General features: G+C 44.0%; 1 protein-coding gene across 2 annotated transcripts in view; it reads right to left on the minus strand.

The window, feature by feature from the left end:
• Positions 1–20025, minus strand: part of LOC311246211 (uncharacterized protein) — a 108606-nt gene that overhangs the window by 57423 nt on the left and 31158 nt on the right. For both annotated transcript variants that reach the window (XM_084336331.1, XM_084336330.1), the window contains exons 8-9: positions 19589–19657; positions 10489–10542 (exon numbers count right to left, since the gene is read on the minus strand). In XM_084336331.1, the coding sequence (XP_084192457.1) occupies positions 10489–10542; positions 19589–19657 (123 nt within the window). The remainder of the gene's footprint in view (positions 1–10488; positions 10543–19588; positions 19658–20025) is intronic.

Consider the following 20025-nt stretch of genomic DNA (forward strand, 5'->3'; position numbering starts at 1 on the left):
AATAGATATATAATAATACATGCATCCACACATAACGGAGCATTCAGTAATGGGTATAATAAAGACAATTACATTTACAGCTTTTACAGCTGGGGTGTTTTAAATGTTTTGGACTGATTTTTTATTTCAATTAAATTCTCAATAAAAAGCATGGGTTATTATGATTTAAGTATTGTAAGAAATAAATGTGGATTATGCTCATCAGTTATAATAGCACTATTAACATTCCTGCAGTTCTGTCACAATCCAGTTCAGTCGCCTAAATGTTTCCAATTACCCAAGGGGGGCCTGGACTATAGTAAGGTTCTATAATCCCCATTCAGCACCATACCCGACATTTCTCGGGTTATCTCGCCAGCAGTTGAGTGCCATACCCCGAGATTTCTCTGGTTTTGATCCTTTGATATTTTTCCTCTGATCCCCGTTCTAAACCATCATCCGGATCATTCTATGTGTCCCTGGCTCGTTTGCTATGTTGGAATGGCAATGCCGATCGAATCTCACCAGGTGGCAGTATCGCCTATATTTTTAACTCAGAAAGAAATGGGTCAGGAGAGGCAATGAATGAACCGGACTATCGAGACTCTCTCTGAGGGGGAGGAGCTCTTCCAAAGCAATCGCTAGCAGATCTGCTTGCCTCAAAACCTATAATGTCCTGTAAACACGTGTAATTACATATAAACGAGTAATCGCGATCGCCGATGGGATCATTGGAATTATTATTTTTGGATTACCTTCTGGCTAAGGTAAGGACCCCCTATGTCTATTTTACCGAACCTGAGACATATTTCTGTAACAATCAGTTTTGCGTTTTACCGGACGTAAAACATGCTCGACAGACACTATCACAGTTTTGAGTTAAAATGCCCCCCCCCCACATCCCCTTGATGATTTTGTGAATGCACATATGTACATGGTATATACCTTTGATTTGGGAGTATTTGGGGTTTCAGGGGATCAACCAGAACGGTTTGGGCTTATTGCATATAATGCGTTTTATCTCGCAATCTATGGAAAAAGACTGGATTATCTTGGAAATGGACGATGTTTAGCATGTAATAAACTACAAACTACAGTGTATAGAAACAAACTCTTTTTTACATGTTGGACTAGAAATAGTGTCTGTCAGATGAGCCATACTATTGTCTCCATAGCTATAATATAGAATATACAATAGTGTCCGCAAAGATCGTGAAAATGGTCATGAAAAGCTGGCGCTAGACAGTGAAGGATGGGGAAAGCTTATAGCGCTCAATGTGTTAATATGACTCTTGCTACACAACTGGGATATGATCTGACTAAACACTGCCTGGCCTTTAACACTTTCAGTGCCAGGCCGTGTTTTCCTTTTTACCCCGCTGATGCCACGGTCCACGGCCCATGTAACGTTAATATCGCCTAATCTATGTTTTAAATTATGCTATGTGTCTAATCTGCCCATCGCTTATCAAAGAATCATTTTCCAGTCAACATTGGCAAAGCAGATTGTGTTTTTATCGCTTCATTTCCTTTTTATAGCATTTTGAAAACCACTCTGTTTCTAAGAAAAAACAACACATTCCCTGATAATCGCCTTTTACTGGAATATTCCAGAACGTTATCATTTGTCAGTCTATTTATGAATCGTTTTCAAATAAACGCTAGATGGTCGATAGTATATGTGTGCGCACGCACGCTCGTGCCGTGTGCTGATAATCGCTGCTATTATTTCCTCATGGCTTTTACAGTGAAACAGCCATATCACATATAGTGGAAACGCTTATATCTCGATGAAAACGAGTCTGATTATCCTAACACTGATAACATAGATTCCTTACCCGACATCAGATGGTATCCAAATGGTATATTCCAATTCCTGATCACCATTCGAAAAAATCGATAAGTATATTGATCCAACGTGTGTACAGTATAACCCATGCTCGCCGCGGCTCAGAGGCTCCAGAATGAACTCTGGTAACTCCGGCTGCATCAGTGGACTGGAAAATGTGGACTGGAATATTTTTTTTCCCCCATCCATTTTCATTGAGTCCATTCCAAAAGGGTGATTTACCATCTGGGAGACGATAGGGGGCGCTTTTTTCACATCTGATCGCCGGCGGCCCCTGAATCTCCAACGGTAGGCTCGGGTGATGCAATATGATTTCAGATTGCTAATAAATGTTTTTTTTTTAAATCCGAGAAAAGCCGTGACGTGGCTTTCAACGTCACAATCGTAAACCCGAGATTAGCCGTGAGTGGCGCTCAAAGTGTTAAAACCGGGTTTTAAACTGTGTGTGTGTGCATCTGCTTGTGCGCATAATACAAGACTGATCCCGTCTACCGTGCTATTCTAACACACACACACACACCCTGTGCTGCTCTAACTGGGGATTTGGAGACCGACAGAACGCAGGGTGCTGCTAACACATACACACCACACACTGAAAAACTAGTGTTGAGCACACACACTGAAAAACGAGTGTGTTGAGCACACACACACACACAGTGGCTCAGCAGAAGCGTCTCTTCTCAGGTTGAGACCTCCTGCCTCTCTGTCTGGGATGAAAGCAAACTCTTCTATCCAGCCGTACCTCCTTTATCATTAACAAGTCCGCCTGCAAGAGGACGCATCAAAGACCTCGTCTAAACCTGTCCAACCAGCAACAACACATACATATGCATATACTGTACACACACACACACACGCAACCACAATAATGAGAATTAATCACTTCTCCCAAGTCAGATGTGCTGAATATGCAAAAAAGAACATCCAAACTTGAATGGAGCTCTGAATAATAATAATAATGGATTGGATTTATATAGCGCTCTTCGTGACACCCCAGTGACCCCAGAGCGCTTACAGAGTCCATTATACATACTAGCCCAGACCTGGCATTTGTTTATAGAATAGAAACAGCAGATCTCGAGTTCAAATCGAGATGTAAAGTTAAACAAGCTAGAAATGTGATATCTTATTAAATCACATATTATGATGGATCTCTATTATGAAAACACAGGGGGTTGATCTCATTATGAAAACACATAGCATAGGATAGATCTCTATATGAAAACACATACTATAGGACAGATCTCTATATGAAAATAGGGCTGTCCCCGACTAAGGATTTGGATGGTCGACTATGATTGGCCAAAATTTGCCGTTAGTCGACTATTGGTTGACTAAAAAAAAATATATATATATATATATATATATGTGTAGGACAGATCTCTATATGAAAACAGTGTAGGACAGACCTCTATATGAAAACACATAATGTAGGACAGATCTCTATATGAAAACACATAATGTAGGACAGATCTCTATATGAAAACACATAATGTAGGACAGATCTCTATATGAAAACACATAATGTAGGACAGATCTCTATATGAAAACACATAATGTAGGACAGATCTCTATATGAAAACACATAGGACAGATCTCTATATGAAAACACATAGGACAGATCTCTATGAAAACACATAGGATAGATCTATATGAAAACACATAGGATTAGTGTTGTCACGATACTGGAATTTCAAACTTAGATACGATACCTTGAAAAATATCGATATTCGATACCACAGGGGAAAAAGGTTCAATCTTAAAATGTTAAAAAAAAAAAAGATAAATATATATTTTTTTAATACATTTAGCTTTTGTTGCTGGTTGATTCTCCTCAGCTTCTCTCTGGTACTATAAGAGAAGATAAATATAACACTTTTAAAACCCTTTGTTTATCTTTAGATCACACATTTAAAAATAACTGTTCATCTCACTTCAATCATTTTTATTAAAGAACATGGTATTTTCTCAAGCAGACAGATGTAAACACTGTAATCTGTGTTGCATGTACCTGACAAACTGAACTGTTTGTATTACAGTCATATTCCAACTTAACTGAATGCACAAGCTCACCGGTTGAGCTCTTTTCTGTAGTGATCCCAGAATGGATTTGTAGTCATTCTGGTCGGGTGGTTTACGGTTATTACTCCACAGGAAATGGAAACGGTCTCTTTTTTCCCCACTAACCAGAACCGCTCTGTCTGTGTGTCTGTGTGTGTGTGGACTACTGTACTATTACAGGTATTGAAATAAACAATGCAACTTCCTTATACAATTATTTTTTTTTATTTATGAATAATTAAATATCGATATTGCGGGAAATGATTATTGAAACAGTTTTAAATATTCAGAATCGATATGTATAGAAAAATCGATATTTTTGACAACACTACATAGGATAGATCTCTATATGAAAACACATAGGATATATATATATATGAAAACACAGGATAGATCTCTATATGAAAACACAATCTATATAAAAAAAAACACATTAGACATTAGATTGATGTCTACAGTATATGGGAAGAAAATAACTTTCTCCAACCCAATTTTCCCATAGCAGCTGGCCAGCAGACTCTGCCCATATGCTCCCAGTGCTGTGAGAGGTTGTCAAACGGATTTTAAGCTACTGGTAAAAATGTAATAAATCAAATCAAAATCAAATCAAATTTATTTATAGGGCCCGACAACACACGTTAATGTCCCCATGGGCCGTACAGGTCTTCTTTAAACAGGTCAAGAAGACAACAAAACAATAAGTCAAGAACAGAACAAGAACACCATAGGGTCCAAACATTTTTTAGATGAATGCAAATAAATGAAAGAATGCAAGCACTCCCAGACATACCCCACGCGAAGGTAAGGAAAAACTCACTAAAACCTAACAATAGGGAAAAAAGCTCCACAGGCAGTGTGGAGGAGAGAAACCTTAGAAGGGCCGTTCAAGGGGGGATCTCCCTTCTTAGATGTTGGTGATAGTAGTGTTGCAGACGGACAGTTGGTAAGCATGCACTCATGTGTGTGGTGAAACACAGATGAGTGCATGCAATAGCAACTGTACATTTTGAAAAATTAAAGATAGAGCTAATAGCGATAGCAACTGAACATTTTGAAAGATTAAAGATAGAGTTGATAGCGGATCTAGCTTTATTGGGCGTGTCAATATTGGAGTTAAGAGCTACGATAATATGAAATGTGAGATAAACTCACAGGTTGTGACTCATAGTCCATGTAACAAAAAAAAAGAAATAAATCATAGGCTTAAGGGGGCACTTCATCCGACCTTAATCCTATGGTTCTGTTGTGAGGAGGACATGTGATGATCCGACGCGTGTCTCACCGACGTGTTCCGTGTCTCGAGAGCTCAGCCACATCGGCACCCAGAGAAACTCCTCCGGGTGACGTTACAGAGAGGAGAGCAGACCTCTGGTGAACTACAGACACTACTGCCTCAACCATTCTTCAACCTCCCTCGAGTCGGCCTCTACTACAGTTGTAAATAGTTGAGGGAAATACTGTCACTGTGACGTGTGTGTGTGTCTGTGACGTCACCCGGGGGGAATTTCTCACATTGGCGAGTTACAAGTCTGATGATCTGATGATGTGTTCTCCTCACAACAGAATGACGGGATTAGGGTTGATAATCGGCGAAGTGACCCTTTAAACTGGAGTGGATTGTTTCAAGTTTGAAGATTTTGTTAAGAGCACAAAACTAATTTCAAGAGCAGAAATAAGGCTACTGCAACCCATTCAGGTTCAGAAACCCTATGCAAGGAAGAGATAAGTCATTCAGCATAGAGAAAAGCATGAAAATCGACTAACAAAGTATTGATCAAACCAAATTAAAACCAAATTGATCCATTAATCAACCAAGTGATGATGAGGGGGCAGCCCTACTTCTCACGGATATATTGGTTTCAGTGTGTATGTTTCCAATACTGATATCCCACCTGAGGGTCCGGTTGATTGGCCATCCCTTAACACATCGAGTGCCAACGACGAGATTAGTCGTGTTAACTCGCCATGCGTTGAGTGCCAATGACGAGTTTTCTCGTCTTTTTCTAGTTTTTGCTTTTATTAGCAATATCCATTCATTTTTCATCCATCCAGGTCTGAGCTCGAAAAGGGCAAATACCGCCGCCTATTGTCTCCCGGATGGTATGGTACATCATTGGATTGGATTGGGTGGGCATGTGCATCAGAAAAAAAGTCCGGTCCGGGGTTTTCCCTTCTCTGGCAAGCAGTATCTGTTACCACATTCACTGGGGAGGCTGGGAGCAGCTTTTGATTATGTGTTTTGGACTATAACGTTGGATCAATAAACGCGATCAATATTTGGAATGGCGATCAGGAATTGGATTAATTCTTTTTGCAGAACATCTGATGTGAGGTAAGGACTATGTTACCAGTATTGGGTTAATCAGATGTTTTTTTCTCAGCCATCGCAGCATGTCTGTGTGTGTGCGTGTGTGTGTGTGTATGACGTTAGCACTGACCAGGTCATGGATAATAGATTTTTCAGCCCGCTTCTCTAGCGTGCATAAGTACTATCGTACATATACTATCGATAATCTAGCGTTTATTTGAAAACGATTCATAAATCAGCCAAAAAATTACAATGCGTTTTGTGTATTCCACTAAAGAGCTATTATCGCGGAATTTCTCTGGAATTACTAGAACTCTCCAAAACTATACTCGTATTCAAAACGGTATAAAACGGAAATGTACCAATGAAAAAACTATCCGTTTCATACATGTTGACTGCAAGCAAGTCATTGATAAGCGAGGGGTGTTTTAGACCTATAGCCATAATTTAAGATATAGTTTAAGCCTTCGCAAATTTCCCGACCTCCCATTGACTTCCTTACTGGCACTCTAGCCCATATATGGTCAAAGGGCCGTGGCACTCAATGTGTTAAAGGATAACTCCACTTTTTTTTTAAATTAGCTTATTTAACATCTTCCCTGGAGTTAGACAAGAAGATGCATACCTTTTTTGTCTCTGTGCGTGCATTTTAGCTTTGGGAATAGACGCTCCGTTAGCATAGCTTAGCTTCATCACTGGAAGTGGGGGAGGACAGTAGCCTTACAGTGCCTTACAGTGTATTGCAAGGTCTGACATTGACCAAACTTGATATGCATGACCTTGGTGGGCTCTAGGTCAACTCCTGAAAAGGGGGTCAATGTCAGACCTTGCAATCAAAAGTTAAGGGCGCACTGAAATTATGGCAAGGGTTATTAGCCCCCTAACTTTTGATTGCAAAGTCTGACATTGACCCCCTTTTCAGGAGTTGACCTAGAGCCCACCAAGGTCATGCATATCAAGTTTGGTCAATGTCAGACCTTGCAATACACTGTAAGGCACTGTAAGGCTACTGTCCTCCCCCACTTCCAGTGATGAAGCTAAGCTATGCTAACGGAGCGTCTATTCCCAAAGCTAAAATGCACGCACAGAGACAAAAAAGGTATGCATCTTCTTGTCTAACTCCAGGGAAGATGTTAAATAAGCTAATTTAAAAAAAAAGTGGAGTTATCCTTTAAGCTAGCGTGAAGATAGTGGCATCATGTGGAATTAAGAGATCTTGAAGAATCAAGAGATACCAGACGTATTTGCTTTGCCTCTAGCAGCTACCATACCAGGTCCACAAGATGTCTACTTTATAAAAAAATCTCTCTGCGAATTTAAATCTCTATTACATAACTTCCTACAAGAAGAATGTCACAACTTTCTGTAGTCGGGTCCCCACTGCAAAACTACAAAACTGCTCAATTACTGTATTACCCTGTATTATACTGTCATACACTTTTACTATCATGTAGACCAGGGGTCTCAAACTTGCGGCCCGCGGGCCAATTGCGTCCCGCTGGATGATATTTTGCGGCCCCCTACTTGACATCAAAGTTTAGTGTTAGTGCAGCCCGCGCGCAACTGTTTGCCGAGTCGTTGCGCGAGAGTTAGAAGTTTTATTTATTTTATCACTTGTAGGCTACCATAGCGCAGGCTCATGAGTCATGACAGCAACGTTACGTTAGTGACTTGGTTGAAATGTGATTCCGGAGTCCAAGTGATACCAAGTAAAGTGGAAGGAAAATGCATCCTCGCTATCTCCTCTGCGAGCAGTGCTCTGCATGTCCGGCTGCACTGCCACACCGTCTGTGTCGGTGTACTCTGCTCTGGTCGAATCACATTCAGTGTCCCGTCAGCGTTTATTTCCCCCCACCCACAGTCTGCGAATCAGATGCAGAGTAGGGCGGGTCTTAAACAGTCCGAGTCAGAGCAGAGAGTTGACAGCGCATCTACAGTAGCCTCGCTCCCAGTTTTATCTCCGTGAGATAAATGTAGCTAGTAGCCTAGTTTCGCCAGCAGGCAGAAAAATATGGCATGCTCAAATATGGTCAGTAAAAGAAAAGTCGACTGCAATTCAAAAGGTGAATGGACTGAAAAATATGCGTTCATCCTGAGTAGGGCTGGGCGATATGACGATATTATATAAATATCGGGTACAGTTCATTAACGATACACTTTTTCAACGTATCGTGGATATCGTGATGTTTTGCCCAAGAGGATTGTGACGCGTCAATCTGGTCCACACGTTACTCGTTCATATCTCAGCCCGTGCTGAGATATGCCCATTCTGCGGTCTGTTAATAAAGTTTTCAATCAGACAGATGTATGGAAAGGCTTTTATTATAACATTTGTTGCAGTAAAATCATTATGCCTCGTTTAGTCATCCTGCGGAGCACTGGTCTCCTACTCGTCGGCCGCGGGGAGCTAATGTTAGTAGCTTTGTTGTCGTCAGCACTCGTCAAAATCAATGGAGGACATTCAGGAAGTCAAAAACTAATAGCGCTTGCCGATTGGTGCTAAGAACAGCAGGGCGGGTGCAAGCGGTGTGACGTAATTGGTAGACTCGACTGTCAATCAAAATTATTCTGTTTTCCGTCAGAATGAATGAATGAAAACTTTATTAACAGATTGCAGAATGGGTACAATACAGTACAGCTCAATACAACAGTGGACTGGAGGATGAAGACCAGAAAAAGACTTTCGGCTTTTTTACATAAGGGTCCTCCATTTTCAATTCATCAAAACATTTAGAGACATACAAATATACAGTAGTTTCATAAAAATACTAAAATGCTATTTATTGATTGATTGATTTAAAACTTTATTAACATATTGCAGAATGGGTACAGTACAGCTCAATACATACAATTGTTAAGGGGATGCAGACCAGAGAAAGACTTTCGTCTTGTTTACATCAGGGTCCCCCATTTTCAATTCATCATATTTCATATCTAAATCATATAATATCTCATTGCTAAATATATGCAATATATAATCTAATAATCCAATAATCTAAATCTAATATATAATATAAAAATGCTAAATGCATGGGTATTTTATTTTGTCTTTAATGTTAGCTTGCAAACTCAAATACTGTCTTGGTAAGCCTCATAATGAATTGTTTGGGGTAAAAAAGAAAAACATCGTGATGTGTATCGCCGAAAGGTCAGAAAATATCGTGATATCATATTTAGGCCATATCGCCCAGCCCTAATCCTGAGTCCCAGCACCAAACCAATGTGACTAATATGCCAAGAAACGGTAGCTCTTGTGAAGGGTGGCAATTTGAAACGCCACTACGAAAACAAAACAGTTATTTTAATGCAAGCTTTCCTCAAAATTCAGTGCTAAGAACCACAACAATAAATGGAATGAAATCATCATATCAAGCTGCAAGCAGAATTATTGTTAAATCTATGTCACAACGAGAAAAGGCAACCAAGTCCTCACTCAGTGGCATGGGTGTTGGCTAAACACAAGAAGCCATTCTCTCTCTGATGCATACATAATAAAATAATGTATGACTGAAACTAGTGATGGAGACCATGTTTGAAGGCAAACAAAAGCAAATCCCCCTCAGTTCGCACAGCAACCAGAATAACTGAAATACTGGCTGGTGACTTGATTAAACAGCTTTGTGATAGAATAAAAGAATGCACAGTGCAATTTCCATAACTGTGGATGAGTCCACTGACACCACTGTTCTGTGCCTATGTTCTGAAGAACCGTTCATGTTCTGAAGAACTGTTCATGTTCTTAAATGTTATTGCTAAAGATTGAGAAGATTGGATCATTGTACTTTTTTGGAATACTTGAAACCCTTTTTTTGTGGAATATTTGATGCGGCCCAGCCTCACCCAGACTCTACCTCCAGCGGCCCCCAGGTAAATTGAGTTTGAGACCCCTGATGTAGACTATTCTGTTTTGTGTTTTTATGTTTACATGTGATGTATTGTATACATGCACTTTTATTATCTTCTTGTGTGATGTATCGCACATTTTATTGCTGTGTGATGTATTGCAAATGTTATTGCTGTTATCTTGGCCAGCTCTCCCTTGCAAAAGAGATCTTGTATCTCAATGGGACTTCCTGGTTAAATAAAGGTTTAAACATTTAAAAAATGTAAAACATTTTATTAAAAAATGGGGGGAGATATTGCTCCAAATTCAAGCTAAAGCATGGCCATTTTCAAAGGGGTCCCTTGACCTCTCACCTCAAGATAATAGAGACTCGTTGGAGCCACACAAGACTCGTCCAATTAACGCTCGTCCCATGCAGAAGCTGAAGCTCCGTTCTTCATCACTCACCTGGACAACCTCATCATCCTCCTCGAGAAGACTCTCCAACACATCTACCGTCGTCTGAGAGAGAGAGAGAGCGAGAGAGAGAGAGAGAGAGAGAGAGAGAGAGAGAGAGAGAGATCATTTGTGTGGATACATCTTCCATGTAGTTATCAAAACACTGTAGCCAAAAGACTTAAAAAAATAAATAAAAATTAACTAAATTAAATTAACCCGCTGTACAAAAATAACATTCCTATAAAACTTGCTTTCAAGGCTTTTCAAACTCCTTCAAGTCTCTCGCTGAAAGATACTGATGAAGTCCCAATTCCAGCCTTGTTCCCGCCAGCCCATTGAAAAACAGCTTGCACCCGACCACCCCCAATCCATTCTTCCTGTTCAAAATAATTGCCATGTTTGCCTGCCACAGTATGACATTCACCATTTTACATTCTGCTTGTCCACTTCCAACAGGGAGAGAGAGAGATAGAGAGGGGGGGGGGGGGGGGGTGGGGGCAGAGAAGATTTATAACATCTCTAAAAGAAAACACAAACGTTATTATTCAATTATTATTATCTTTGTTACGCGACACAAACGGAAACCCGTTAATCCCCCCCGAGCGACTCGATCAATCACAGTGATCAGTAGGCGTGATAAGCGTCCTAAGAGGCCCGGGCGTTGCCGCGGACAACCATCGTCAATCGCAACAAGACAACGGACACGGGGGGGCGTCGATACTCGCTGGTGCTTATCACACCGTCGATAGTCACTTTGCCCGCTCCGCTCGATTGCCCTCTTAATCTATTAACCAACATTAACACCCTCTATATCCTTAATATCCTCCCTGCTTCGCTGATCAATCAATACCCGGGCTGATCCATAGAAACCGTAATCAGCGTGCGCACACGCACACACGACACTGCCATTCAATAGGCTCTTTGTCAATAGCGCTGCTCTGAGCCCAGTGCACCTTATCACTGCAGCCACACTAGTCACTGTCCTCAGTCTTCTCTCGCTCTCTCACAACTACTACCTAAAAGCCTTCCCTCGCCGTTCTCTCTACTTCATCTCATCCTTCCTCTTCCTCCCTCTGCCCGTTTCCTCTGGTCTCTCTCTCTGTCTGTGAAGCGCTTCTCCGGGTTGTTGGGTGACCTTTGCTGTTGTTCTGGCTGAGTCCGAGAGGGCAGTTTCTGTTACAGAATAAAATACCTTGACTTGAGTAAGCTGCGATTATTTACCCGTCTCTAACACTGCATGCTGCCTGTGTGCATGTGTGCGTGTGTGTGTGTGTGTGTGTGTGTGTGCGTGTGTGTATTTGTGTCAGGCCCCAGGTGATGATGTATTGATTTTCGTCGACCTGGGGTTGGAGGCGACCGTCAGCCAATCACCCGAGAAGGGCAAGAGCACATGCACGGACGCACACGCATGCATGCACACACACACACACACACACACAGTAGTCGGTACTTGTTAAGGCGGTCTTATTAGCCAGAGAGTTTCCTCTCGTTTCTTTCCTCCTGCCCTTGAGTTGAGTTGTGTCCCTGTTCATCAAGCCTCGTTGGTTCCCGTGGTGATAAGGAGCGGTATCCAGGGGAGACAGAGGGAGGAGCCAGGTTAATTGAGAGCGTCTCGTTAAAGAGAGCGAGCAAATAATGTGTCAGTGAGCGAGTTGATTAATTGCCGGGGGCCAATTATAAGTTGAATATCTATTGTGCTTGATTAATTACAGACTGATTCAAACAAAAACAAACAAACAAAAACACCTGATCCCTACCATCGATGAGCAGACTGCTCTCTCTCTCTCTCTCTCTCCCTCCATCTCTGCTTCACTGCCTCTCTCACTCAGACACACTCACAAGCAGACGCATCCGCTCAGACGAGGATATTGGAGTGAGGCACTAGAGATCCAGGAGAGGATCTCTCCGGGTTTTTTTAAGCAACGGAGTAGCAAAGAAAATAGAACAAGCAATATCTGGGAGCCAGGATAAGTGAGCCATGATAATAACCATTATATCATCTCTCTCTCTCTCTCTCTCTCCTCATTGTCTTCGTGGTCAGCCCAGAGGCGAGTGATTAAAGATTCACGAAGACTAAAGCCGCTTCAAAACTCAACAAAAACAAGATTAATATTCCTAGGAAAGATCGGGGAGGGGAGGGGTGTGTTTGTGGGGGGGGGGGGGGGGGGTGGACAGCATGAAAGAAAAAGTGAGAAAGATTTGGCGTGCGAGGAGAGGGGCTGGATGGGGCAGAAGCTGAACAAACGACGCAAAACAGATTTGCATGCATCACCCGCACAACAACAGCGTGCCGTGTCACGCACACACACACACAATATATAGTGTATGTTGTCCCCTTTATTTCAAAACCTGTGAAAAACAGCCCTCTGGGAAGAAGCTCATTTATAATAGCCATTGTCTCTGTGTGTGTGTCTGTGTGTGGCTGTGTGTGTCTGTGTGTGTGTGTGTGTGTGTGTGTGCAGGTGTGTGTGTGCAGGTGTGTGTGTGTAGGTGTGGAGGTGTGTGTGTGTGTGTGTATGCGTGTCGGTGTGTGTGTGTGTGTGTCGGTGTCTGTGTGTGTGTGTAATCTGCAGGCAATTTTGTTTAACAGAATCATTTTACCAGAGCGCACAGCAAAAGGACAGGAGAGAGACTAATGACTTTACAAGCGGGGGCAGGCCCTATCTCTAGCACACAGAACCCCCTACACACAGAGAGACACAGTCTCTCTCACACACACACACACACACACACACACACACACACACACACACACACACACACACCTAGATAAATCCCAGCGATGGCAGTGAGAACCAAACCCTGAAGCTGTGGGGCAGTAGAGTTGGAGCGGGTACAACTACACCTCTATATATGTATATATATATATATATATATATATATATATATATATATATATATATATATATACACAGTATATAGTGTATATATATAAGAAGACAACAGCAAACATCCACCACAGTAACAGGAAAAATGTACAACATAAGACCTCCACTCAGGGAGCACCCATCTATCTGCTGCTATGACAACCAAACCGACAAGACACCTCAGTGGTTGTCATGGAGCGTCGTCAGGGGAGGGTGTCTGGATGTTGTGAGGCATTCGAAGTGAAGCCGGTGACAGGTGATGATGGCTGTGTCTGTGTGCGTGTGTGTGAGAGAGGTTGGCTGTTCAGGGAGGGTTAGGTGTTCAAAAGCAAAAACATAGCCGGCTTACGGAGGCGGTATCTGTCCAAACAGACAACTCTCTCCAAACTGACAGCTCCCATACAATACAGAACAAAACTTTACACAAATTCTATAAAGTTAGTTTTTCTTTTCGGATTATAATTAAACCCCAGAGTGAGGGAGGGAAGGAAGGGGGGGAGGATGTCCCACTGTCCCAGGCAGGGAGATGGAGCGATGAGACAGAAGACAGGCTGCTTCTAATTTAATTTATGTCCAATACTTTTAAATAGCCTGTGGCTAAATGCAAACACTTACACAAGCGTGTGCACACACACACACACACACAGAGTAAAAACACTCCTGTTAGGCTGTGATCACAATGGACAGCTTTTTTAATGTGCCTGCACCTATTCTATTGTTTTCAATGGTTGTCACGACAGGCGCGCATCTCCTCCAAATTATGCGCCTCGCATTGGAGGAGAAGCACATTTATGCGGTTTCCGACAAACCTTGTTCGTACGACAAACCTTTGTTCGTACGACCCGTCGAATGGGTCTTACCACGACCGAGATATGAACACCTGGAGGGCTGTAAGCAGCGTGGTGCAGATCACCAGGGAGTGACATACCGATGTTGGAAAAGTATCCACGTTACGTGTACACCGCAGCACCTTGCGTTCATGTGCAAGAAAAAGGCTCCAATCGTAGGGCTGCATTCACTTTAGATCTGACAATGCGAGAAAAACTCTGTCCAATTAGTTTGAAGGTGGTTATTGCGTTTTGGCTACGGCAGTAGTTACCGCACGGATTGCTGATAACAAGTAAATAACGCAGCATCGTGCGGCAAGAAAGTTAAACCAGATGAAACTTTTGCCTTAAACGCAACCCCACCCCACAATGCGGTGGCCAATCGCGTAAGCTGGCGATCAGAGTGGAACACGATGGATTGGGGGGAGGGGGTTGAAGCTCACAGCGTGTGTGTGTGTTTGTGCATGCTTGTGCAAAGTGTGCCAGAATCCATGCAGAGTTCAGTAGAAGAGTCAATCAGTTCTATCAGTTCTCCAGCAGTTGGTCAAGTCAGTCCTTGCCCACAACTGTGGAGCCTGATGGCTACTAGCACAAAGGACTGACCGAGGCAATTTGTGGTGTGTCACCCTCCTCTCCGCAACCAACTTTAGATTGTCCAGTTCGACCTCCACTACAGAGCTAGCCTTCCTCGCCAGCTTGGTCAGTTTGTTTGTGTTTCTTGAGTTGATGTTACACCCCCCCCCCCCCAGCATACCACAGCAAAAAAGAGGACGCTGGCTACTACAGACTGGTAAAACAACTGCAGCAGCCTATTGCATACGCTGAAGGAGCAGAGTGTCTTCAGGAAGAACAGTCTACTCTGACCCTTCCTGTAGAGCCTCTGTGTTGTCCAGCTCTGTCCCTTCCTGTAGAGCCTCTGTGTTGTCCAGCTCTGTCCCTTCCTGTAGAGCCTCTGTGTTGTCCTGCTCTGTCCCTTCCTGTAGAAGGCCTCTGTGTTGTCCTGCTCAAGTTTCAAGTTTCTTTAATAGTTGTCATACAGAAGTACAGAATACTTTTATACAAAATGCTTCTTACTGTTACGCTCCAGAGACTGTGCAAGACAAGATAAGTATGAAATAAAATAACATAGTATAGCATGTAAATTAGAAGTAAAAAAAATGAGGTCACAGTGTTCAGTATAGACATATGTACAATGTTCGATGCAGAGTAGACGTAACTGAGTTACCATATAATATACAATACTGTGTAGTGTACTAATATACAATACTATATAGTGCAAGGCAGAAATAGGATGAGGTGCAATTTAGGTACAATTTACAGTAGGTGTACGAGTTGTAGTGCAAATCCTTTATCAATAAATATAAAGTGTGGAGAGTGGGTGCTGCAGTGTGTTGTTTGTTTAAGTGAGTGTGTGCGTGTGGGTGTGTGTGCTGTGTGCATTTGATGGTTGTTGCATAGTGTTTATTGTTCGTTTAGCAGCCTGATGGCCTGGGGATAGAAGCTTCTTCTGAGTCTTTCTGTGCTCGCCTTAAGACTCCGGTATCGCTTGCCTGACCGCAGCAGTTCAAAGAGGCAGTTGTTCGGGTGGCTCGAGTCCTTAATAATTCTCTTAGCCTTCCCCTTGCACCGCTTGTTGTAAATGTTCTGGAGGGTGGGAAGCCACCCTCCAATTGTGCGTTCGGCTGAACGTGTCACTCTTTGTAGTCTGCTTCGGTCTTGTGCAGTGCTATTCCCAAACCAGGAGATGATGTTGCCAGTCAGGATGCTCTCTATTGTACATGAGTAGAAGTTCCTAAGGATCTTCTGACTGACTTGGAACTTCCTTAGGCGCCTGAGGAAGTAGAGGCGTTGTCGTGCCTTCTTCACAACACTGTCAATGTGTGTGGTCCATGTCAAATCCTCGGATATGTGGGCTCCGAGGTACTTGAAACTGTTCACTCTCTCAACCGGTGCCCCGTCGATGCTGAGGGGGCTGTAGTCCTTGACCCCCGACCTCCTGAAGTCCACAATCATCTCTTTTGTTTTGCTGACGTTCAGGGAGAGGCAGTTCTCCTGACACCACTGTGACAGGTTCTCTACCTCTTCCAGGTAGGCCCTTTCGTCGTTGGCAGAGATCAGGCCCACCACTACTGTGTCATCAGCAAATTTGATGATGGTGTTGTTGTTCCGCTGTGCCACACAGTCATGCGTGTACAGGGAGTAGAGGAGGGGGCTCAGAACACAGCCCTGGGGGGCCCCTATGTTGAGCGTGATGGATGAGGAGGTGCAGTTGCCTGCTCTTACCACCTGGGGTCTGCCCGTCAGGAAGTCCAAGACCCACTGGCAGAGGTCATAGTTCAAGCCCAGGTCCCTGAGCTTGGCTATGAGTTTGGAGGGGACTATGGTATTGAATGCTGAGCTGTAGTCGATGAACAGCATTCTCACATAGTTCCCCTGCTGTCCCTTCCTGTAGAGGGCCTCTGTGTTGTCCTGCTCTGTCCCTTCCTGTAGAGCCTCTGTGTTGTCCTGCTCTGTCCCTTCCTGTAGAGCCTCTGTGTTGTCCTGCTCTGTCCCTTCCTGTAGAGCCTCTGTGTTGTCCTGCTCTGTCCCTTCCTGTAGAGCCTCTGTGTTGTCCTGCTCTGTCCCTTCCTGTAGAGCCTCTGTGTTGTCCTGCTCTGTCCCTTCCTGTAGAGGGCCTCTGTGTTGTCCTGCTCTGTCCCTTCCTGTAGAGGGCCTCTGTGTTGTCCTGCTCTGTCCCTTCCTGTAGAGGGCCTCTGTGTTGTCCTGCTCTGTCCCTTCCTGTAGAGGGCCTCTGTTGTCCTGCTCTGTCCCTTCCTGTAGAGGGCCTCTGTGTTGTCCTGCTCTGTCCCTTCCTGTAGAGGGCCTCTGTTGTCCTGCTCTGTCCCTTCCTGTAGAGCCTCTGTGTTGTCCTGCTCTGACCCTTCCTGTAGAGCCTCTGTGTTGTCCTGCTCTGACCCTTCCTGTAGAGCCTCTGTGTTGTCCTGCTCTGACCCTTCCTGTAGACTGGGCCTCTGTGTTGTCCTGCTCTGTCCCTTCCTGTAGAGCCTCTGTGTTGTCCTGCTCTGTCCCTTCCTGTAGAGGGCCTCTGTGTTGTCCTGCTCTGTCCCTTCCTGTAGAGGGCCTCTGTTGTCCTGCTCAGACCCTTCCTGTAGACTGGGCCTCTGTGTTGTCCGACCAGTCCAGTTTATTGTTCAAGTGTACTCCCAGGAACTTATAGGCGTCCACCATCTCCTCCTCCTCCCCTCGGATAGTGATGGGAGTTGGGGGAATTTCCCAGCTCTGATGGTAGTCCACCACCTTGGTCTTGGTCTTGCTGATGTTGAGTTGGAGGCGACTGTTGTTATGACAGCCTACGAAGCTCGTTACTCTTGTACTCCTCGTCGTCTGTAACTGAACTTCTGTAGGGAGTGCTTACCCCCGAGTTGAAGCGGGAGTGAGAGGTGTAGGGAGTGCTTACCCCCGAGGTGAAGCGGGAGTGAGAGGTGTAGGGAGTGCTTACCCCCGAGGTGAAGCGGGAGTGAGAGGTGTAGAGGGTGAGCAGGAAGAGTGACAGCGCGGTTCCTTGCGGGATGCCGGTGTTGCTCACTGGTACATCTGACTGACTGCCCTGCAGTCTGACGTACTGTGGCCTTTTGGCTATCCAAAACTGAGAGCTCCAATACAATACAGAACAAAGCTTAACAAACTTTATTGAGTTTTTCTGGTTGGAATTAAAACTCAATAGTGAGTAAGGGAGGGAGGGAAGGGAAAGAGGAGACGATGTCCCAGACAGGGAGATGGAGAGATAGACAGAAGACAGGCTGCTTCTGCTCTGTTTCCTCTCATAAAGTCAATTTACGTCAAATACTTTCAAATAGCCTATGGCTAAAATACAAACACTCACACAAGCACATATATACCAGGAGCATACGTACGTGTACGTGTGCACACACACAGCTTTCTAACAGAAGTGTTTTTACGGTGTGTGTGTGTTTTCGGGTTTGATGACACAAACAGGAGGATGAAGACAAACGATGTGTCAGAAACTGTAGACCGAGACAGTCATTTTACTGATATACCCGACAGCCCATAACACACACACACACACACACACACACACACACACACACACACACACACACACACACACACACACACACACACACACACACACACACACACACACACACACACACACACACACACACACACACACACACACACACACACACACACACACACACACACACACACACACACACACACACACACACACACATTCTGGTTAGTGGGGAAAAAAGAGACCGTTTCCATTTCCTGTGGAGTAATAACCGTAAACCACCCGACCAGAATGACTACAAATCCATCCTGGGATCACTACAGAAAAGAGCTCAACCGGTGAGCTTGGAGCGACGGTGAACGCATAAAACTCTTTAGGTGCTAATGACTGTTAGGGGAGACTGCGGAGAGGAGCGGGAGAGGCGTCGAGCCACTGAAATCAAACCATTAATACAGGAAACTGATGAGTGATTTAGGAGAGGTAAGCACGGAGCTTCGCAGATGTGCCGGCAATCCATCAATGAGCCCAACCCCCCACTCCCTCTTCCACTTTTCATTTCTCTCTATGAACCCGTTTCTCTCACTCCCTCTCTCTATATGTCTCTATGTCTCTCTCTCCTTCCCCCTCCCTCTCTCTCTGTAAATACCACTCCACTATTATTGACACTGAACTCTGGTGGGGATAAAGACCAGGCATGGCCTTCCCACCCTTGGTGCTTTTCATCTCAGAGACACACACACGCACATAGATACAGGCACACGTATTATACACATAAATACACACACACACAAATCACACATAAAAACACACATGCATCATGCACACAAATGTTAATCGTGCATGCGCACGTGTTCATTCAACAGCGGTGGGAATCTTCGGGAATCGCATGGTTCCGATTTCGGTTCTTGGGCGTTTGATTTAAAATGTATTCTCGATTCATCGTGATTATCTCGAGGCAATTCCATAGATTCGCTTCCAGATTCGCTATTAACCTCCATGTCACAGTTTGTGTACCGTCTTTCTACCTGGCAATCTGTGGGATTTAAGAATTTTCTAAAAAAGGTCAGAGAAAGTTGAAACCATATTACAAGACTGACATTTATTTTTTTTATTCACGCACACACATGCACACAAACACATGCAGGCACACACACACAAACCACAACCATCCGTGCACGCACACACACGCACACAAACACACGCAAGCAGGCACACACAAACACACACACCACTACCATCCGTGCACACACACACACACGCAAGCAGGCACACGCAAGCAGGCACACACAAACACACACACCACTACCATCCGTGCACGCACACACACAAACACACGCACGCAGGCACACACACACACAAACACATCAAGTTTTTACCTCATATTCTTCTGTTTCGATGAGCAGTTTGGCCGTGTTGATGCGTGACTCGTAGGGAGGAATATCATTCTGCAGGAAACACCACATCCACCACAGTGAGCATTTACAGAGGAACACCACATCCACCACAGAGAGCGTTTACAGAGGCTCCGTGAAACATGGAGCTGCTTGTTGTCTGATAATAACCTGATCCAATTCCCAGGTACAAAACATTTCCGCGGCACCGTGGCTGTTAATCACACCGGCCAAGTGTTTGCAGACCAGGCTGAGATTGGCCTGCCTACTGGAGATAAGAGGAACAAGATGAGAGGCCTTGGACTGGCTCTCAAATGCTCCCTCCTACTGCTCCTATTGGGCTGGATGCTGGCAAGGAGAATGCCACAGAGGATTATGACTAGGGTTGAGGGATGATAATTCAATATTAACGTTTATTGTAT

The sequence above is a fragment of the Notolepis coatsorum genome, assembly GCF_963971535.1.
Source record: "Notolepis coatsorum genome assembly, chromosome: 19".
NCBI lineage: Eukaryota > Metazoa > Chordata > Actinopteri > Aulopiformes > Paralepididae > Notolepis > Notolepis coatsorum.